Source organism: Anomalospiza imberbis, chromosome 7, assembly GCF_031753505.1.
Source record: "Anomalospiza imberbis isolate Cuckoo-Finch-1a 21T00152 chromosome 7, ASM3175350v1, whole genome shotgun sequence".
Classification (NCBI taxonomy): domain Eukaryota; kingdom Metazoa; phylum Chordata; class Aves; order Passeriformes; family Viduidae; genus Anomalospiza; species Anomalospiza imberbis.
Window position 1 is genome coordinate 6,895,586 of NC_089687.1, and position 21,527 is coordinate 6,917,112.

The 21,527-nt window shown below is 40.6% G+C and overlaps 1 protein-coding gene across 2 annotated transcripts in view; it reads right to left on the reverse strand.

Moving 5' to 3' along the window:
- Nucleotides 1-21,527, reverse strand: part of MGAT5 (alpha-1,6-mannosylglycoprotein 6-beta-N-acetylglucosaminyltransferase) — a 111,091-nt gene that overhangs the window by 8,038 nt on the left and 81,526 nt on the right. For both annotated transcript variants that reach the window (XM_068195215.1, XM_068195216.1), the window contains exons 12-16: nt 13,209-13,358; nt 6,606-6,752; nt 3,801-3,917; nt 2,959-3,033; nt 374-531 (exon numbers count right to left, since the gene is read on the reverse strand). In XM_068195215.1, coding sequence (XP_068051316.1) covers nt 374-531; nt 2,959-3,033; nt 3,801-3,917; nt 6,606-6,752; nt 13,209-13,358 — 647 coding nt within the window. The remainder of the gene's footprint in view (nt 1-373; nt 532-2,958; nt 3,034-3,800; nt 3,918-6,605; nt 6,753-13,208; nt 13,359-21,527) is intronic.

Sequence of the window (21,527 nt, forward strand, 5' to 3'; positions counted from 1 at the left end):
TTTCAGTCTGAGAGGAACACAGACACATTTCCAAAGAGCACCCAAAAGCAGCATTCCTTTCCTTAATGCATAGCTGGTGAGTTTTACACATGTGCACCAACACCTCCAGTGAACCAGGGCTCACAACTGTCTACCCAGGAGCACAGTGACAGAAGGCTTGTGGCCCCCTGTGCTCCTGGCAGGTGCTCTCAGCAGTCCCCATCACTACCACACACCCCACAAAGCACTGCCAGGCCCTCACTCACAGCTTGCTGCAGCCAGAGCTGCTCTCCCCACCTTCCCTTCTCACAGAACCTGTGCTTTAACTTCCAAGTGTGGTAAAAACCAGCGCAATAAAGAGACCAAACAACATATTTGTGCTAGAAATACTCACCTAAGCAGAGCTTTGTCCTTGTTAAGATGCTGGAAGAAGGAAGGCTCACAGATGAGCTGGCTTTCCTGACAAACTTGCTTACAGGATTTTCCAGGTTCAGCAATTTTGACTTGAAGGGCACTTAATGGGGGCCACATCACCTGCCCGTGACAGAAATCCTGCAGTGACAGATCATGGTTTTTTATGATGGGTTCAGACAACATTTCACAATACTCAGACTGTCTTTTAACATTTGCAACTCTCACCAAAAGGTGATCAAATAATTTGGGCCTGGTCCATCATGGTTTGCTTCCTCTGGATGAAACTACAGCTTGTGTGAACTGATCCCCTCGCTGTGACCCAAAACCCCCAAAGTCATTTATCAGTTCTCAATATCAGCTTGAGCTTTTTTCATTCTGTTTTGATTTCCTCTCCTGAAGGAGGACGTTTTCATACTTCCAGGTATGAAAACCTAACCACAAAAGTAATAGTATATATGAATCACAAAGTATCCTGAGTTGGAAGGGACCCACAAATTTCAAGGTGAGACCGAAGGAGGTGTCCTTCATCTGTCTTTTCTTGCTCTTGGGTGAATGTTCTCACTCCCTTTGCCAAGCTCTGGGGCTCAGCTGACCCTCTGCTGAGCCAAGGCAGTTTTCTGACCTCACAGAGTCCTGCCCCAAACATTTTCTGCTGGGTTATCAACTTCTCTGCTTGGCCACATCTTTTAAAGTCAGCGTGTCTGTTCCATCAGCCCAACCTGCCTCCTCCAACAGCTCCCAGATTCGCAGCAGGGAATCCCTGCTGCTTTGGCTGTGGCTGCCTGGCTGCTCCTTTGATGCCAGAGCCAAAACTGAAGCAATCCCTCCTCCCTCTGGTTCCCAGCCTCTGCTGCTGCCTTGCAGAGCAGACACAACTGTGTGTGCAGCCGCAGAGCAAACAGGAGCAGGGATGGGCTCAGCAGGGATGGGCTCAGCAGGGATGGGCTCAGCAGGGATGCACCCAACAGCCACACTGGGCTGCTGGCAGGGGCAGGGCACTGCCAGGACGGAGCAGCTTGGAGACAAGGCTGGTGTAAGGCAGCTGGAGGTGGCACTGCTGGGTGTGCAGCCACAGCCCTCAGTTCTCTTACCTCAGACCATACAGGCTTTCAGCCCAGTTTTGGGATCCGAAGGTATGGAGAGCTCACCAGACCTTTCTTGTGAACATTGTCCTCCCTCCTGACCCTCAGCCAAGGCCCCAGAAGGGGAACTCTGGACACCTTTAAATGCTACAGCTCCACTGTCCATAGAGTGACCAGGGGGACAGTGTATGTGACCCCATCTCTTCACACAAACATCCCCTGAAGACCCCACTGTCGTGGTCAAGGCACAAAACCACTGAACCAGACCAATTCTTTATTCCAGCATCTTTGTTCCCATTTCAAGCTTGCTCTGCTTTCTCTGTTCTTCCTGCCTCCACCACAAACTAGTCAAAATAAGGTCTCAATCGTTATTTTTGCTTTTTATTTTTGGTTCCTCTGACATGTTAATTAGGCAAAGTGCTAAGCACATGCAGCTAAAAATTGTCCTTGAGCATCCTGGGAGCTGTGAAACACCACCAGCTTTTGACAATTAGTCAAAGCAATGAACAAAATTACAATATTCTGTGGATTTCTGAGAAGCACAAGGGAAGGCTTAGCCCTTGGGGAGGGCCAGAGGGAAGAGATGCGTTTCAGGCACAGGTGCCATCTCTTGATTGTCTCTTTTTCTCCCTTACAGTGAGCTCCATTTCTTCCTGATTGACAAATGCTCCCAATTATAACTAACTTGGGTAGAATAATCAAAAGCAGTAGTGATACTTTTACAGGTTTTGTCATCAATACAGTAGCAAAAAGCTTAAAGTGTTTATTGGCAGGAAAGTGGGAACATTAGCTACGCTGTGTTTACTGCCCTCCTGACCTGGAGCTGTGTTATTCTTTAGGACTGTCTTTAATAGCACCCACCTTCAAAAATACAAGTACAGACAGACGTCCAGTGCCCTTGAAAGAAATCCTGACAATTAAATGACATATCAGAGATAAAGGTTATTCCTATCTCTGTTCTGCAGCTGCCAGAACAAAAGGCAGAGCTGGCTACTGCAACAGATCTGGCTTGGGCAGAAGTCCAAGCAAACACAATTTCTAGAAACCAGGATCCCATGCAAATCCTTGCAGTTTATTACTCAACTGAACATCTTCTGCTGCTCTCAGCTGGCAGTAATGCCCAGGGACCAAAAGTCCTTTAAGAAGCTGAGTTCCAAACCATTAAAACCTTTATTGATTGAAACTAAATACTTGAAAAATCTGCCCAGAGGCTGCAATTCTGCCCAGAGACTGCAATTCTATCAAAAAGTACCTCTGTATTTAAGTGATCCTTCTTGATCCAAAGCTTTTATGTGTGTACATAGCTAAGGAAGTCACACAGATACTGAAAAATTGCTTTACCTTTCTGCTTTCATATAATGCCAAGGTCTGCACAGCCACTATTCCTGCTTGGACAGGAATAGTAGCACTGAGCAGCTTTAAAATGGAGATTGTCCTCCCTCTCCAACATAATCCAAAAGTCATCCACACCAGAAGTTCATACCTGTCTTTCAATAAAGGCGTTCATCCTCTGAAGCATTCCCTCACAGGTAAATTCATAGGGCAAATAAGGGTCAATCTGTGGAGACAGTGTTAAGGTTAGAGGGGTTTTTGTTTCAATCAACTTCATTGTGTACTCTGTGGCAGCAGCTTCTGGTCCAAATACTCCATTATAGCTTGAGTAGCAACAAAAAGTACTAATAAACTCATTAACAAACAATAATTTTACAAAACCATCAGCAGTTTTAGCTGATTTTTCTCCTTTTTAAAGGCAATAAGAATTGCTCCATCACTATCTTTATGGAAACTCAGAGTACACTGCAAAGTAAGCCTAGTCTGAGACCCTCTGGGATTCCAGAGCTCCTGTTTTAACTAAGTTTCATTTCTGAAGTTGAAGTGACAAAACAGAATGTGATACCTTTGAAAACTCCTTCATACTCTTCCCCACCTTGAAGTGCCCTCATTGCCATTCCACACTGTAAGTGCACAAGCACTTCTGTGGGAATCTCAAGGCTACAAAGTCAGAGTTGAGCAGAGCAGAGTCTGCAATGCTCTAAGAATCAGCAATGAAACCTCCTCACTGAAAGCACAGAAAACACAGATTGCTGTACAATTCACATGTGAAATTCTCATTTCTATACAAATTCACCCACTCATTTTTTTCAAGGACCTGACATATCCACTACTAAAACATGAGAATTTCAATACCATAGAGAGTAATAACCATTTTTTCTTCAATATCCTATCAAAATGCAGCACTCATTAGAATAACATTAGGAAGCACTGTATGTGCAGTACACACTACACCCTCAAGTGCTGATAGCAAATTGAGGACACATTTCTCACCTTTTGATTCAAAATTGATTTCACAGCCTTCTCAACCTCAGAAAGATCATTGATGTCCACAGTCCACACATGGGGCTTCCCAATGTAAACTTCAGCATAGGGATGCTGAGATGTCAACTGAAAGAAGAAATTATATTGGTAAAAATATCCTTGCCTCTCACTCTGTTAATCACACTTTTTGGATGAAATGCACTAGGATAGTGCAAAAATTCATTTAGAACACAACAGTCAGCATCGTTCCTTCTGAGTTACTTTTCAGATTTTCTCTTTAAATTTAGAGCATGAATTTAGCTGGAAAACTGAAAATCAGATAACACAGATCACAAGTAAGATATGTGCACCCCTAATTTGTGGCTTCAATCCTCACAAAGACCCACATCACAGAAAACTTGATGTTTACTGAAATTACTTGCAGCATGACCCTGCTTCCCCACAGCTCATTCACAGAGCCTCCCTCCTCCTTCACAACCTCTCACTGCCACAAGTCCTGCTTAGACCTGCACGGCTGGCTCCCAGAGATGTCATCCTCATCCTGCATCCTTCAAATGTCAAACATTCCCAGAGTTCTGTGAGCAACAGTGAACAAAGAGTCATTTTTATAACCAGGGATGAATTCTGACTCTCATGACTGAGAGCAGAAGAGTAATGTGACCTCACCAAGAGTGATAACCAATATTTTGCTCACCACTTTGTCAGAAAACAATAGCAATGAATACCCAAGAAGGCAAATAAGAAAAGCTGTATCAGACTTGCTTTCAGAACTAGCAGGACAGCTCAATGAGTATTTTTGGTGACCGGTCACCCAGGAGTGAAAACATGCACATCAACACACAAAAGGGAGCAAAAGCTACAGAAGGAGAAGCAGTTCACATCAGCCTCAGAAGAAAACTGCATTTTCAATAAATACCAAAACCCCCACAGGAGAGGTTGTTTATAGGCAGTGTTTATACAGCTGCCTCTTTATGCTGTCGATAGGATAAAAAGACATTGCAGAAGACCTGAAGCAGGAAGCAGTGTCTGTTGGGAAGAACCTTCTCCTGCACTAGGAGATACACTGTACTTTTCTTCTGATCTGCAAGAAACTGTTGCTTTCACTATTAAAAAACCCATTAAAAATAGCCATTGCATTTTGCTTGTGGAGAATAGCAACTTGCAAAGGTTACTTTACAAAACCAGAAAAGCAGACTTCAAATTCTTGTATGGATAATCATGTCACAGAACTATACATACTCTTTTTGTTTTTCTTAGCACTGGAAGAATGGAGAGAAGCATTTAAGGGCTTTCTTAATCCCAAAGAACCAGCATATGGATTACTGGCAAGAGGATCTAAATGCAGTTGTGAAGACCAGTCAGAGAGAATGTTAGTCTCAGGACAGGTGAGCAGGGCACGAGAAGGCAGCAATATATGGATATATATGATGTACTTTGGACTTGAGCAGTCAATAGGGATTATTTCTCTGGACAAGTCAGGTACACAGCATTTCTGCTAGCGCTGACACATGCCATGAGGCTTTATCATGGCAGTCCAAGCCCTGAAATTCCCACGAAGCACTTAGATGGGTTCAGATTATTTACTGAGCCTGACCAGTTATGGTGTTTGGGCACAGAACAACTGGAAATGAGACCAAAAACGAGGGACTCACAGAAGAAAAGTCTTGAAAGATGTCAAGCTGAAGGAGAAAGTTTAAACAGGCTTTTATTCCCTTATTGCTGTCTCCTTTGTTAGCAACACAGACTGAGAGAAGAGGCAAGCTTCAGCTTGTACAGGACAAGAATTCAGTGTGTAACAAGAAAGGCAATTACAGTTGAGGATCATAAAATTATAAGTAATTTTTTTTACGTTCCTGATTGAAAATAGGAAACTCTTCTGCTTATCAACCAGCTGGTGCTGCTCAGGACACAATTTATATGGCCCAAGCATAACCTGAATTGGGAAGTGTGGCTGTGCAAGGTTCTCATCACCTGCATGCTACCCGAGAGCTTTCCCTTGATGTAAAAACATAAAGAATATATGTATGTACACCTGTGAGCAAGCCATGGTCACAGACACGGCTCTGTGTCAAAAATGGCTCTGTGACTATTAAATGTTTACAAGTATAGGCTGAATTTTACCTACACTGAATAAAAGAAAAATATTCCAAAGTCAGTGCCAGGATGAGGGGTTAGTTTACTTAGCTTCAGTCTTCTCTCACTAGAGCCTAAACACACTGACTCTTTTAAAAGCTTGGAGTTTGGTTTTCCTGTTTTCTTGAAGAGTCAGTTCTGCAAAAGTCTTCAGCATTTAACCACAGCCACGGTGGGTGACCATTAATACCTTAATTCAACAGTGCCTTGAACAGGTCTTTTCTGAAGAAAAAAAAATCCCGAAAGACACAAAACCACCCACAAATGCCCTTTTCATAATTTACTTAAACACCTATTTACTTCCTGCACAGTACACTGCAATGTCTGTTACTTCAGCAAAATAAAAACACTTTCAAATGATGTATCAAAATGACACGATCTGTTCCTGGGCAGAACATCAGGTTTCCAAGTGAAACTTCAGTTCATGATGTCTCAATAAGAAGTAGCAGAATGCACCTAAAGCAAATCTACAGGTAAAGCCTGAAGTGTGCTAACAACACCATTTTAATAGTCCTACAAAAATAAGGACTAATATTCCCTTCAGTGACTAAAGAAAAAAGCAACTGCACACCTGTGGCAATAAACCCTGAACATTAATGCAGTTTCTCCTACACTCTGTTTCTAAAAGGAAACCCACAAGCATTTTCAATTCAAAAAATTATCAAGATTGATAGAGCTTACCTCTCGGAGTGTAGGTTTGCCTTTGAAAAAATCTGTGTTTTTGCTACTTTTTGGTGGGTTAAATCTTAAATTTAGGAAAGCACATCCATTGGCAATAGCCTCCAAGGGAGCCGGCCCTTCATATGGAAATCCAAGACCAACAAACAGCTGAAAAATACAACACAAGGGATATCTTAATTTTTGTTAGTCACAAAAAAGCTAAAAGCTAGCTTAAAAGAAACAAAACCCCATTCTAGATGTACCAGCCTGAAGAAAATGCAATGCCAAGAAGAAAATGGGAGGAATTCGACAGCTCACCACCTCCCACCCAAGCAGCAATGGAATGTCCTGTAAAACACATTTGACAATCATCATCTGTAATGAGCTGAGGTGGTTTTTCATGGAGCTGGGGCAACCCCAGACCCTTTTAGGGTTTTTTTTGGGCGCGGGGAAAAATTGGTGGTTTGACTGGTGTTGAAGTGGAGCTGCTGGGGCTTTCCTACAGGCACAGGTTCTAAAGCAGCAGTCTCCAGGAACAGCTGCACCAGGGTTTTCCCACCTCCCAAACCAGCCAAGCCGCTGGCTTTGCCAGCACAACACGCTCCTGGTACACTAATTAAGCCTCCTAATTAAAACGGTAGGTGGCAGCAAACAGCAGCTCACGACACTGGACTGAGGCAGCAAGAGCCCGCAGGGGCTTCAGAGGGTTTAACACCTCCAGGGAAAAGCGGAGCAAAAATCCATCCTAAAGCTTTTCCTCCACCAGCTGAGATTCCAGGTGCTCTGGAAAAGTCACTGCTCTGCTCCAGTGAAAACACATTCAATGTCTTTTTGGAGTTATCTGAAAAAATCTTGACCCCTTTCCTGGCCAAACATAATGAAAGACCCTGAATTAAATATAGGATTCTTCATCTTCATTTAAATGTTTGTGTATAATGGGAGAACTACAAGCTGTGAGCTGGAACAGCATTTTCTCAGTACTGCTGCAAAACAATGTGCATATCTATCTGTATATCTATATATACCTACTGCTTTTATCAGGAAAATAAAGCACAGCCTTCATAGCTATGAGAGTCATGCAATCAGGACACATATTCAAGGAGGTCAAGGCATACTATTCTGCATTAAATCTTCTGCAACACAGAAATGAATCCCAGTAAGAGAACATTCACAGCTGGAGGCTCTTCCTGGGAGCTGAACCTAACATTGATGTATAAACCTGTAGTCAGCCCTGTCGTGCACAGGCATTGCAGCATCAATCCTCCCCAACCCATGGCAACAACAGTATAAATTCAGAGTTGGCTCATTTTAGAAAAGCAAGTTAACACTTCTCAGCATAGCTGGGGACATACAATTTGCACTGCATGGAGCTGAATATTGTAATTTCAGTTCTCAATATTCAGGTTAAAGAAGTTGCCTACTTGCAAAAAGTTTCTCAACTCTCTCACAGATTTATACATCTTACAGAAACTCTCCAATGTCTGATAATAAAAAGATCCAGAAGCTATTTCTACTAAAGATAAATTATATAAATTCTGGTTTTATATATGGCATAAAATATACCACCTTTCAGTCAGAGAAATGCATACTAGGTATAATCTCAAACGAGGCTGAATTTACAAAAAGGCAATCTGTTGAAAACAATGAATGAAGGACATGAAACCATTTCATGCAGTCTGCACAAAAAATATTATTTATTTAAACCACTCCTTAGTTCAGGCAGAAAACCAGCTGAGAAGCAGCAATTAAACCTATGTGAAGTATTAATTCCTCCTATGATCCTGTGTTTGTCTGTTATGTAGGGAATGCTGGGTTGTTTGCTTAGTTTTGCACTTTTTTAATAAACTGCTGCTGTGCACTGCTGAGTTCTGTGTCTGACTGGTCCATTTATTTGGGAGGAAGCTCCATGGGAAAAGAAACATGGGTATGTTTTGGCAGCACAGAGAGCACTGCCATCACTTAATCTATAATAAATAGCTTACCACCTGTTTCCCATCCATTTTCCAACCTCACCTCTAAGCAGCACTGTTCCTTTGAAGGAAAAAAGAAAGAAGGATGTGTCTGATCCCTAGAAAAGGGTGTGTGTGTGTGCTGCCTGGTGGCCTGACCTTGCAGCCTGGCTCACAGCTGCCTGCAGCCCCTCAAATCCTTCTTTCAGCCCTTCTATCACCCTCCAGCACATCAGCATCAAACCAGCTGAAATTCCCAAACTCAATCCACACCCTTCTCCAGAAAGTTGTCCCTTATAAAGTGTCCTTGCCCATGGCAGGGTGTGGATCTAGATGATCTTTAAGGTCCATTTCAGCCCAAACCATTCTGTGAATAATTCTACAATTACTGTTCCTTGGTTAGGGAGTCAGTATTTTTGTCTGGTATACAGAGCAAAACAGAAATATCTTACATGCCTCAAGAAAGTCACATTCATTATGATTGAAAGAGCAAGTATTAGAAAACACAGGCCTTTTCTGTAACTCACAATGCTCTCATTTGCTAATCCTTTGAATTACATGCAGTTTGTTATTTCCAGAAAGGCTGAAGCAATCTGTCAAAGCACTTCCTAAGAGTATGCAAGTCACTAATTGAAAAATAACTGAAAAAAAGAAAAAAAGCAGAAATGACAGCCAACCATTTTCAGGTACCACTGAAGCAAACATCACCCTCAATACAGACGAGGCTGTGGGGAAGACAAGGCTCTGTCCCACAGAGTGAAGATCTAGACCAGACTGTGCTTCCCCTAATTTGTGATGTAGCTGTACAGTGCTGCCTCCAGCACTGCAGGTGCTGACTATGGCTCTTAGGGTAATTTCTCATCAGATGGAGGTCTGGTCACCCAGTCCACTATGGGAAGGCACCTGCACCCTAGGGCTGAAGATCCATATTGCAAAATACTTTCTGCAAAAGTCAATCCTTTTGTGATTCAAACAACTTAAGAATAGAATCACTAGGTAAATATCTTTTCAGTTGATTTTATGAAGTGTAAATATATATTCCTTCATAAAAGACAATATGAAAACAAAGTTTGTTTGCCCGTGTCTGCGTAAGCAGGGTGTTGCTCCTACTTTTAATAATCTCCATACAGAAATCACAAAACCCAATTAGTAAAAGAATTTGAACTCTCCAAAGAATTCAGTGACTAAAAGGAAGAAGTTGCATCTGAAACTTTCTCGAAAGGAGAAATATTTCACAAGAATTCAACACTGGTCCCTCCAAGAGAGCCTGGTCCAACTCCTCCAGCTGCCCACTTGGCAAGGAGCCCTGTGAGTTGGCAGGAAGGCTGCCAGCTCGCCTACCCCATTCTCCTCCAACGTGATGAATGGCTTTACATCTCCTCATTAGGAACTGGAGACATGGCTCGTTTTTGTCATGCTCTACACAGCTGAAGCAGCCATGCTGAATCTCAAACAGCCCCTCCTGCCTGCAGAACTCCCTCCCTCTGCAATGTGCTGCTTTAAAGCACACACAGAACGAAATGGCAGCTGCACACTGCCTGCAGTAGCTGTGTCCTACCAGCTACTGCAGGGACCAAAGACATTTTAGGAATGCAAAGCTCTGATTAAGAGTCACAGGACTGAGCCCTCACCTGCTGGTATTTTGCTGTCTAAGGACAAAGTGAAGCAGTGCAGCATAAGCTGACACTTCTGACTAGCCTGAATCATGTGATTTGTTAGATTATTATTTAGCTCTCCCTTTCTGAAAACCAGAACACTTGGCAGCTGACCTAACAAAAACCTGCTAACACAGTGCTGAAATCACAACCAATGACAGACAATTCTTGCCCTTGGTCTCAACACATCTGAAGGTTTCTGGAAGTTTAAGGACAAAGGTTGCTGTCTCCCCGTGATGCTCCAGACGAGCGTTGCACCCACAGTGGTTCCCAGCCTGGAGTTATGGCCCTGATTATTCACACCCCTGCAGCACAGGGACAGGCTGGTGACAAAACCCCTTAATTAAATTCATCAGGGGACTCTGGCCATGCTGCCTAGTGAATAAAGTGATTATGATTAAAAAGTGTCCTTGAACTTCACTGCACGCATGTGCACACACACATGGGGCTCCTCCGGGCACAAAGCTCCTGCTCAAGTCACCTTGATTTTTGTGAGAAACCTGCACTTATCTTAGCAATTCATTCCATGATCCATCTGATATAAACACAACTGACCCACATAGGCAGCAGATGGCCACTGGTGACAGGTGAGCAGTGTTTTGTACTAAGCTGTGTTCAGGTATTGCCTCTTAAAGGGTATTAAATCTGGAATTATGAATATACAGGCAGCAAGAAGACTCGGAGCAAGTGTGTCTGTTGATCAACACTGACAGGTAACCATATGCTGAGGCAGAACAGCCAGAGTACCTATGAGATACAAAGCATCAGCCAGCAAAAAAACCCCAAAAAACCCACCCACAAACCCACCCACTCCAATTCCCCTCCAACTGAAAAGTCCAAAAAATGAGATGGGAGATCTGAGTTTCCACTTTCAATCCCAGAATGCTGCTGCTTTACTTTTTCTGTTCAATTAGATACATTGAAACTGTATTAGGCAGGAAAAAATAAGCAAAATGCATGATGCAATAAGCCATATTTAATTTCATTTTGTTGCAAAATCAGAAATACACTGCACTCTCATTTCCCTGACAATACTTATGCATTAGGAGAAGCAGATGGGCTATTAACAGCTTATCATCAGGGCAAAGTTTTGTTAGCCTGGCTATATCCTAAATAAATCATTTCCTTAAAAGGAAAACAGCTTTTGTCATTTGCAAACCTGCTAACATAAGTTCAGCAAAGCCATATAAAAATACTGCTTGCAGATGTAATTTTTAAAACCCTGATTTCCTGTTATGGGGTTCTGAAACACATCAATGATTTTCTCAGTGCCATCTACTAAGAAATGCAGCAAATTCTGAAAATTATTTTCCCCAATGTTATGAAGGAAAAAACCAACCATAACCAATGCCCAACAACAGAATAAAAATCATTAAAGTCTGAAATGCTCTAGGACTCTGTGCTCTAATACAGCACAGATCCATGCTTTTCACCAGATACTTTTTGTGAAAAATAAGCAATTTACTATCTCAGGAGCACTTCACAATCCCAACAGTGTCTTCGATCTGATGTTGCAATTACTGCTCAAAATCTGAGTGGAAGTAGTCTGCTCCCTCCTGTGTCACAAAATCCATACAACTAAACTGTAACATGTAGGTATCAACTTGAATTTGTCCTAAATTGAATGTGTCTTTACATTGCATCTTAGAGCACGGCAAATATAACCAATAACAACTAGATGAGACATCTAGTTAATACTGAAAAGCAAGCTTTTTAATGTGATACATGCAAGGTGGCTGATAAAAAATTAGAGAAAGGCTTAGTTAAGCATAACTATTATTATGAACTGGCACTTGTATAGGGACCTCAGTAATTCTATAGAAAGTCCATTTGCTTATTTTACTATTTCAGTGAATTGAACACCTGTTTATTTAGGAGGTAGTCACTGTTCATGCCTGGGGTCATTACAAGGCAATATTCAATATTCTTCCCACATTATGATTAACACAGGGATTTCATACTCCACACAGGCAAAAGCTGTGTAATCTCAGATTATCTATGACGAAAGCAAATGTTGACTTTTTAATATGCAGCATTATGTGTATCTGCATGCATCAAGCACATACACACAGTGGTTGCATTTAAAACCTCATAATTTACCAAAAGCTGTCACACAGAGATGTCAAATTACCATCATTTTCCCAAGTACTTCAAAAAGGAGATCTCTGCAGTTGTGTGGGAAGCCTAAGAGGTGCTTACTTTTTTTTTCTTTTTTTTTTAAAAGAGATTTTTCTGTGGAAGTGCACAGCAAGAAACTATCAGCAGTGGTGCACTTTCACAGACTTTGCTAATTTTAAACACACAACCCCCTTCTTTCACCAACTTGAATTTAAACATCCTATTTAAACACAGTCTACTGAAGTATTTTAATGCTACAAAGTGCCCCAAAGATTATGGGAAGGGCAGAGAATCCTGACAAAACTGTGGGGACAAGTTTATTTCCATGTATATCCTGTCCCTCATCCTGAGTTGCCTTGACTCTGGAGCCACAGGCAAAGCACATCACAAAAAGCCACGCTCCTGTGCTCACTCTCTGAGGCAGAGGAAGGACATGAGTGGCAAATGAAGGAAGGGCAGCTTTGCCTTCCTCCCTGAGAGCAGGGTCGCTCTGGGTTCAAGTCACTGGGAGGGCACAGCAAGCACGTGGCTGGGCAGCTTTTGGATGTTACCTAACCTTGACCTCGGGGATGTAAAACAGAGCACAACCTCAGCTGATAATCTCCTTGAGCTGAATATCACATTCAAGAAAATGAAAAATACATTTATCCCTGTTTCTCAAGCTGGTTGTTAATTGGGACTGTAGGTTGTCATCCCAATTTTCTAATATGAGCTGTCAATCCACCAAACAGACATGATGAAAAATGTATTCTTGGCACACAGCACACAGGCTCCTTTACACATGATAATTTTTTCCAGTGCTTTTAAATTAGGAGCTTATTCATAGGAGGTGACATGCAGGCACTTCAGACACCCTCTACTTGGAGATATTTTTTGCCACCACTCCTGCTCGACAAACTTACTTTGGTTTCCCTCAGCAGAAACTGCAAATCCCTCCCGCTGAGTATTCCATGGTTCTTTACATAGCCAGGAATGTACATGGTGCTTGTCCCATGAACAGTTCCATGGACCTCCATATAGGTGTGGATGACATCCAGATAAGCCTTCTTATCCTGTAATGGCAAGGAAAAAATATTTTCAATTGTTACAAATTGGAAGCAGCAATATTTAATCAGAGCTGGTTTTTTAATCTCCTGTACCACAAAAGCCAGGGAAAGAAGTTCACTCATTCCTATTTGATTTCTATAATGTTTGATCTTTCATTACATTATTAGTTTGGTTTTCTACTAAACTAGATGAAAAAGTCGAGGTATAAAGAAATCAATACCAAAGCCTCTTCATTGGACACAAACCAGGATGCTATCAAGACAGCTGTAATCTCAGCATGCTGAAAAAAATACTGGGCCTAAAAATACTAAAAACCCATTTTGAAATATCAAATTTTCACTGTTTTGGTCAAAGATGCAAAATAATTATCTTCTCTGTGAAGAAAAAGGAGAATGTCACCTTAGTAAGAAGCAGTCTTGCCAACTGAATAACAGAACACACCCCTTTACCTAAATACCAGTGTCTGAGTTCCATGAGAGACCTACAAATGTTCTGCCCACCTGAATCTTTAAAAGCATTTTGGAAAAGACCCAGAGGAGAGCAACGGCTTTAATGTTGCATTTAAAAAAATTAAGAAAGAATACTACACCATCCTAGTTTGCACACAAGAATTACTTTAATTTTCAATGCCATATGGTTTTTTTGAGTTTTGAAGACTACTGGCATTCCAAGGCAATTAGCTGAAGACTGTATTTACACGTAGTCTGCAACACAGATCAGAAGACTTTCCCTCAATATTTGCACATAGTCTTAGTAATAGCTCTAAAATCAGGCAACAAGTTGCTCTAGTTCCTGGCAGCAAGCAAGTTTTTATCAGTTCTACTTTCACTCACTATTTTTGTCATGTAAATTCTGTGCACGGTTCCTCCACAGCCCTGTGTGAAAGCTGGTCAACAATTTTACTGAAGTTCATTCAAAGGAGAAGTGGACTGGTGAAAATCCTGTCTTTTCCAGCCCTGGAGGAGCAGATGTCACACCTAGGTGGATGAGTGCTACTTCTTACATCTTCCTTGCTGAATTAATTGCTGCAGAGGGTGTTTAATGTGTGTAACAATGGCTTCTCCCTTCAGCCTGCTCTGCTGGTGAACTGCTTGTGCTGGGCAGGAGGGGCTGAGCCACCCCTGAATGCCCCTTCTGGCAGCTCTGCCAAGGCTGCACCAGCCAGACACTGTCCTGGGCTAAATATTACCTAAAACAGGCAACAGATAAAGACAAAGATGCTTTCTTGTTCCATGCAGCTGCTCTTGTTATTAATTAACACAAATTATTCAAAAAAACTAAAAGCTTGTTCCATTTTTTACTTCAAATTTGAATTCTCTGTAAGAGATGTTCCTCATATAATTGCTAAAATGCCATTATTAGAAACGGTGAGAAACTTGTACACTTTGTCAAGAGAAAATCCATTTAGAACTTCTTTGCAAATGAGCAGGAGAAATATAAAAGGAGTGGCCTGGTCTTGTTTCCAGAGGATACCTTAGTCCTGCCTGCCTGGCTTTTAACATGTCCAGAACTTTGGAGTGTTCAGGGTTCTGAATGGAAGAGAAGGCAAGGAAGCAGCAGGTGCTACTGACACCATCCACCTGTAGCCACAACATCAAGGCACTTGCCTCAGATTTTACTGGCCCATGATACAAACTCTGGTGAGAGTTTGCACTCTAACTCAAAAAAGACCTGAGCAACAAGCAGCTAGAAAGATCAAAACCAAGATTACCTAAAATTGCACTTCTTTTTAAGATTGCAATGACAATTTTACAAACCTGTTACAGAATACTTAACTATTTTAAAGTGACATTAACCATGCACAGCCAAAACTGGGAATAGTACTTAGGCTTCTTTCCCAATTCAGAGTCTAAACCAACAAACAAAACATTTATTATCCAAATGAATGGATAATTTATCCAACCAAAATCTTACTCTTTTATTTCCTTACTTACTTTGAGTCAAAACTAACTGCTTCCATAATCATCTACAAAGTACCATAAAAGTACTATAAGCACCTCATACTTTACTTAAAGCTCACTAACATTTGTCTCCTTTTGCCATTAAGTAGTCCTGAATTTCCACATTCCTTGCAGACAAGTGTTATTTTGGATCGTAAAAGTATATATTTGAGGAAGCCACCTCACAAGAATGATCAGGACACATAATCAAATTCTAGACATTAAAAAGAGTGAATTAGAAAATGAGAGAGTGCAAAAATGGCATTTATAAATAGAAAGGCTACATGTAAATAAAGCAAGAAATGTGTCTTGCAAACAAAATACTAACATCCCTTCAACTATTTATCTGTTTTTTGAGTTGCTCACTTGGGAGCAATTATTCTTTTATCTTAAACCACTTGAACTTTACTTTCTCCAAGATGGATTCAAAGAGACAAGATCATGAGCTGCTGGGGACTAATGCAAACCTGACATTCTCTGCAGTTTGTGTCAGGCTGCACTGCTCACCCTGCTGTCCACACTGCAAACCTACACTTAGAGGATGGAAGATAATCACATTTTAAAAAAGGCAAATTATTTCTCCTCAGAATCCAAATGGAAATGTAACAGTGAGTAACAGCTACACAAACCTTTTCTGAAACAATTTTTCAGCAGCTAAAATAAACATGCCATTCAGAAAAGTACTTTTTGTTGATCACTGACTGTAGAACTGCTATTACTGTTCATCAATCATTTCCACCTACTTTTCAAAGCATCATGGTAAGGCCTTTCTCATCAAAGAAATCAAGTGACGACTGTTTGATAAGTCTTTCCCTAGGACAATGCTGACAAGAAGACACAGTATGAAGAGGTGAAATTTTAAGTTTGGTGCATAAAAATTTAAATATAAAAGCTACAAAAATATGTGGTGGAAACACAGTTCATCAAGAACTAAACTCTGCTTTTAGTCTTCTCTGTGTAGTAGCTGGTGGTAATTGACAACTCTGCTTTATCAACACTTTGCCAATCTAAGGTAATGACAGTATTTCGTAATTTTGGACCATTTGGGTGCCCTCACAGAACACTAGAATTTCAGCACTGAATGAAATTAAGCATCACTACAGGCCAACTGCATTACAGAAGAGCTTGATTCAGAGTCCTCAACTGCTTTATGGCTTGAAAGTTCAGACTACAAAACATATGTAAAACAGCCCACATATCCAGCCTCACTTCCTTGCGTTGAAAAATTCAGAAGGCAATGGTTTCATAAAGCTTGACAAATGTATTTCAGAAAAGCAAGTACTGGGATACATCTTTTTGTATCCTAAATGCATACTGTAGAGAAGTCCCATCATCCGAGTGCTTATCTGTAGAAGTGTCAAGTCAAAAGTAAGCCAAAATTCAGTGTACATGCAATGTACGACAATCAAGATTGTGACACAAACATAATCTCTGCTCGAGAACTGTCACCCTCTCAAAGGCTTCTCAAGACATGCCTGAATAATGAAAATCCTGTCTAGCAGGGAGCTAGAAGAGTGCACAAAGGCTGGGGAATATTAAGAGATTCAAATGCATACAGTGTTTTACAGGGGTAAATCACAAAGAGTAGGTTAAGTCTCCTCAAAGTCAAAAATGAAACTTTCAAATTTATACATCTGCATTTGCCCTGAATTCATAAATGGATGTGGAGGAGATTCAATGATTCATGACTAGGAAGTACAAATTCTACACTGCCCAAGTAATCTGAAATTTAAATAAAGAGTTAACTATGTAACCACATAAATCCATCAAAATGACAATGACAATTCTTCCTGTCCAAGGAAATCCTCTCTCACCAAACTGGTAGCATTTTCTAAAGAAGCCAATCAGCTTGTAGGAATTCTCTGAAGTTCTTAAAGGAATTAAATCTCTTGGGGAGAGACTGGGAATCACTCTTCTGAATGAACAGTCATCATGTGAAAGAGAACAGAGAAGTGACACACGTGTGCTGTCATTATTCACAGCAACAAAACTCTTACTTCAAAGTGGTGGATAAAAACATCATAATATTGAACACCTGGGGTTTTAAAGCTTTTGAAAAAGCCCCCTCAGTAATCTAAGGGACAGAGAGACTAGAAAAGAGACTATCTGATAAATTCTGTCACAAAAACCCAGGAAATAAACTCTCCAACCAATTTAGTCAGGTTAGAAAGCTGACATTACTTTATTAGCAGTACTGGATGCATGGGGAATTCTCTCAAAGCATGCATGCTCAATAACTTAAGAGACCAGGTTATATTCCTGAAATTAATGCATATTCATTACATTTCCAGAATACATGCACATGTGCTAATTATTGCTATGGACTTGTCTGATATGGTTCTGGCTCTTTTGATGGATTTTTTCTCCTTGAGAGTATCTCAAATATGTCATCAAGTCATAATGTAATTCTCTTATCCTTCTTTCCTCAAACACAAAATCCTTGTTCTCAAAACTAAGATAGCAGCCAGTACATATTAATCACTAATACAAGTAAACAAGGAGGCATTAGCTGGCACAAGACTTATTAGTCTCAGACACAGGGAGTTAACACAAGGCCACATTAATCTCTGGCAGTGGTACTAAGCACTGTATGGTACAAAACTCAGCATTAACCATGAGTATGGGGATCCTAAACTATGTGCTGAAGTTGAAAGTATTTTCCAACATCTTCCCCTACTGCTGCATAGACTTCTTCTCACAGAAATAAAACCTGTTTGGTAACTTAAGTGACAGAAATATTGAAAACCAGTCCTCGCTTCAAATGTTTTTCATTTTTCAGATGAAAATAGGAAGTGGGACCAGAGGAAGAAAAGGTTGTGTTGGTCTTGTGCTAACCAAGTAACAGTAGGTGATGATTGTGTTAATCAGTACTGCAAGACCTCAGCAATTCATTTTGCTGCTGAAGAGTTCTGCAAAGTGAGAAGCTGATCACTGGCAGGTAAATATCCATGAAAAAAGTAGATTTTTTTTTTCTTCACTCATAATAAATTAAACTCTAATTTTCATAATATATGTTAAAGAATAAGCCTTTAAAGTTGTATGCTTATTTACTGCACTCATTTTTGACTGACTTGTTTCTGATCCATACTGCTTTCAGAAGGAAATGGTGAATTTCAGAAATGTTGCTGAGCTAAAGTGTCTGGCTCATTCCAATTTATTAGATTTGTGGCACAAGGCAGGACAGTGCTCCTGGTGCAGGCTCTAGGGTTTGAGCCTAGAGCTCAAATTGAGCAATTGATCAATTTTGATCAATTAATAAGCCCCCAGAGCTGTTGCGCATTTGGAAGAACACAGAATAGAACGACCACAAGACAAATTTGTGAGTGCACTGACCATGTGGAAGAAAAGGTGAGAAGGAACTTCTGTCCCTTTACTTATTTTTCTTTTAGCTTAATAGTTGAAATGAAATATTTATCCAAAGTACAATCCTAAACATGAAGTACAAAAACAGACCAGAAGGAAGGGACTTTCCTCCCACTCCATGCAAGAGGGTGTATGATGGGGAAATTACATTTCATCACATGTTCCCTGGAGCTATAAAGGGAACATTAGTGTGAACAGCCTCAGTGATGTGCTTTCCCATTGAGAACAAGCTAAAGGTAACCATTTCCAATGCAGCTCTTCAAAAGTTGCTATGCAGGCAGTATATATTTAAGGAGAATGCCTAGCTTTTCAAGTGGCATTAGTAAGAAACTGACACATTATTTTGCCTCTAAATATACAAATATTTTCAATATTTGCTTCAATAGACTACAACAAAATACTAAAGCAGTCATCATACACTTATGTTATGCATGGATTCATAACAGTCATCATACACTTATGCATTGATGTCAGAAAATTGTATTTTCTGATACAAGCAACCTTCTGACTTCTCTCACAGCAACCCACAAGAAAAAAAAAGAAATAAATATCAAGTACTGGAAAATAAATCTTACTTTTTCTAGGATTAAGGGTCAAATTAGTGGGAGAGTATAAGAGTAAATTGCAGGAAGAAGAACAAAGAAAATACTTAGAAACCAGAGCTAAGGCAACATGAAAGGCTTCAAACATTCTCTTTTAATTGAAATGGTCTGTAATTAAAGCAAATTTAGATAATGGAGAGCATTATGGGTTTCACACACATTTTATCAATTCCTTCGGCATAGATAGGACTCTTTTTACTCCTTAGTACTGCCAAAAATCCCAAACAAAACCCCAAACCTTTTATCCCAACAAACACTTTCCCAAAACTTGGTAAATGCTGCCCTTCATAGCTTACCTCTAAAGATAACCTTTAGAAACGTGGCAAAATTCTTTAGAGCCTTCTATTTGTTATCCTCAACCCACCTAGGGCGGATTGAGTTATCAGAGGGAAACAAAGCAGATTTGTCTTACACTGTCTGCACCACGCATCCTTCCTGACCTCAGGAGGTGCACCCAGACCTGGCCACTGTGGGATGGGATGGATGTCACTGGGCTCAGGCACACAGAAGAACCCATATCCATGGCTATGTAAAGCCATGGTGGTCTATAGAGCCCCAGGGAGAAGAGGTCCTGTGCACACTTCAGTCCCACTTCAGCCTGCTTGGTTTAAAATAAACAATTGATTCCCCAAAAGCACCAAAGTCTGGGGACAGGAACGCTCTCCCCTCCCCACTGCGCTCCTCTAATGACTGATCAGCCCCAGCAGTGACACATGTACTCTGTGCAGATTACACTTCTCATTAATTGCCCATGTTCAGTAGAAAGAACAGGAGAAGGATAAATAGATTAGTCTGGTTCCATACAAGCCATGGTGGCAGATGAAAAGAGCACTGAACAAGGAAAATGAAAGAAACGTGAAATAAGCAAATTACACAGACACAAGATTAGTTCAGGCTTTCTCTTGATCACAAGAATTGGATTTTATCACTCCAGATAAGAAATCCCACACTGTAACTGACTCAAAGTCTATCTGCAGTGATTTGCACTTTATATATGAGTGCATATGGGCATGACTGCAGTTACAATCTGCAAGTTACAGCTTTAATCTGCTCGATGTTACCAGCACACAGGACACATTTTAATATGGCCAGATACCAAATCAAACATCTTGGAACAAAAAAGATAGGAAATACTGATAAAATACAGCAGTGACTTGAAAAGCAGCACTTTAAAAAATGATACAAAGGTCTTGGCTGAGAGTTCCTAATGGCGAAAAGGGGACCTGTCCAAAAATGAGACAGTATTTCCTTTTTGATTTGATGCTGGCATGACCCACATGCCCTTTGCAAACACTCACTTTTCAAGAGGAATGTGAATAATTTTGAGAAGGTTCAGAGAAAACAGACATGTGAAAACTCTTAAGGATTAGAAAGCACAAAGCTCTCAGGGGCTCAGCATATACAGGCTTTTCAGGAGATGACTGTGGGTTGCTTTGACCTCAACCTATATATTCCTTCAGGGCAACAGAACAGAAATATCATCAGTCCAGCTGAGAAAGTTTACAGCTGCTACTAAGACTGAAAACAACCATATGGAAATCTGTACCAGAAATAATGCAAAGTCTTAACAGAAAAGGCAATTATTGGAGAACTTCACCAGAGGAAACAGTGGGCTTTCCACTGTGTGCTGTTTAAAAATCAAGACTGGATGTTCTTTCCCAAAAAGCCATGTTTTTGTCTTAATCAGTCCATGATAAGGAGGATACAGGCATGCAGAATATTTGGGCACAAAGAGGTGGAGGTAACTTGGAAGAAATCCAGTTACCAGTAAGTAATCTCTTTGAAGACTGCCTGAGACACACATTCCCAGGTGTGTCAGCCTGGAAGAAGGAGCCACATAAAAGGATAATGGCTGAAAAAAAACAGGACCACTATGACTTAAAAACACAACATACTTTAATTCAGTGAAAACATCACCAAATCTTGGTGCTGTTATTCTGCTGCTCTCATCTGCAGATGAGAGAAAATACAATAATGGCAATATTAAAGAAACAAAACTCCAATATTATTACAGGGTTTAGATAAAAAGAGACTGCACACTTTAAGAGCCTTTAGTGAAGCAGGCTTTCCATCTCAAAATGCAGCCCATTTTTTGTTGTAGATATAAGAACAGAAGTAATTGAAAGACAGGTTTGCTTATGATTAATGAAAGTTCACACCTTAAATTTTCCATTATGTTTACCAGCCTTCTGCATTTTCTAAAATTATTATGACATTAAGACTATATTTTTTATTCTGCCAGAAAGGTGTACAGAAATAGCAAAGGATC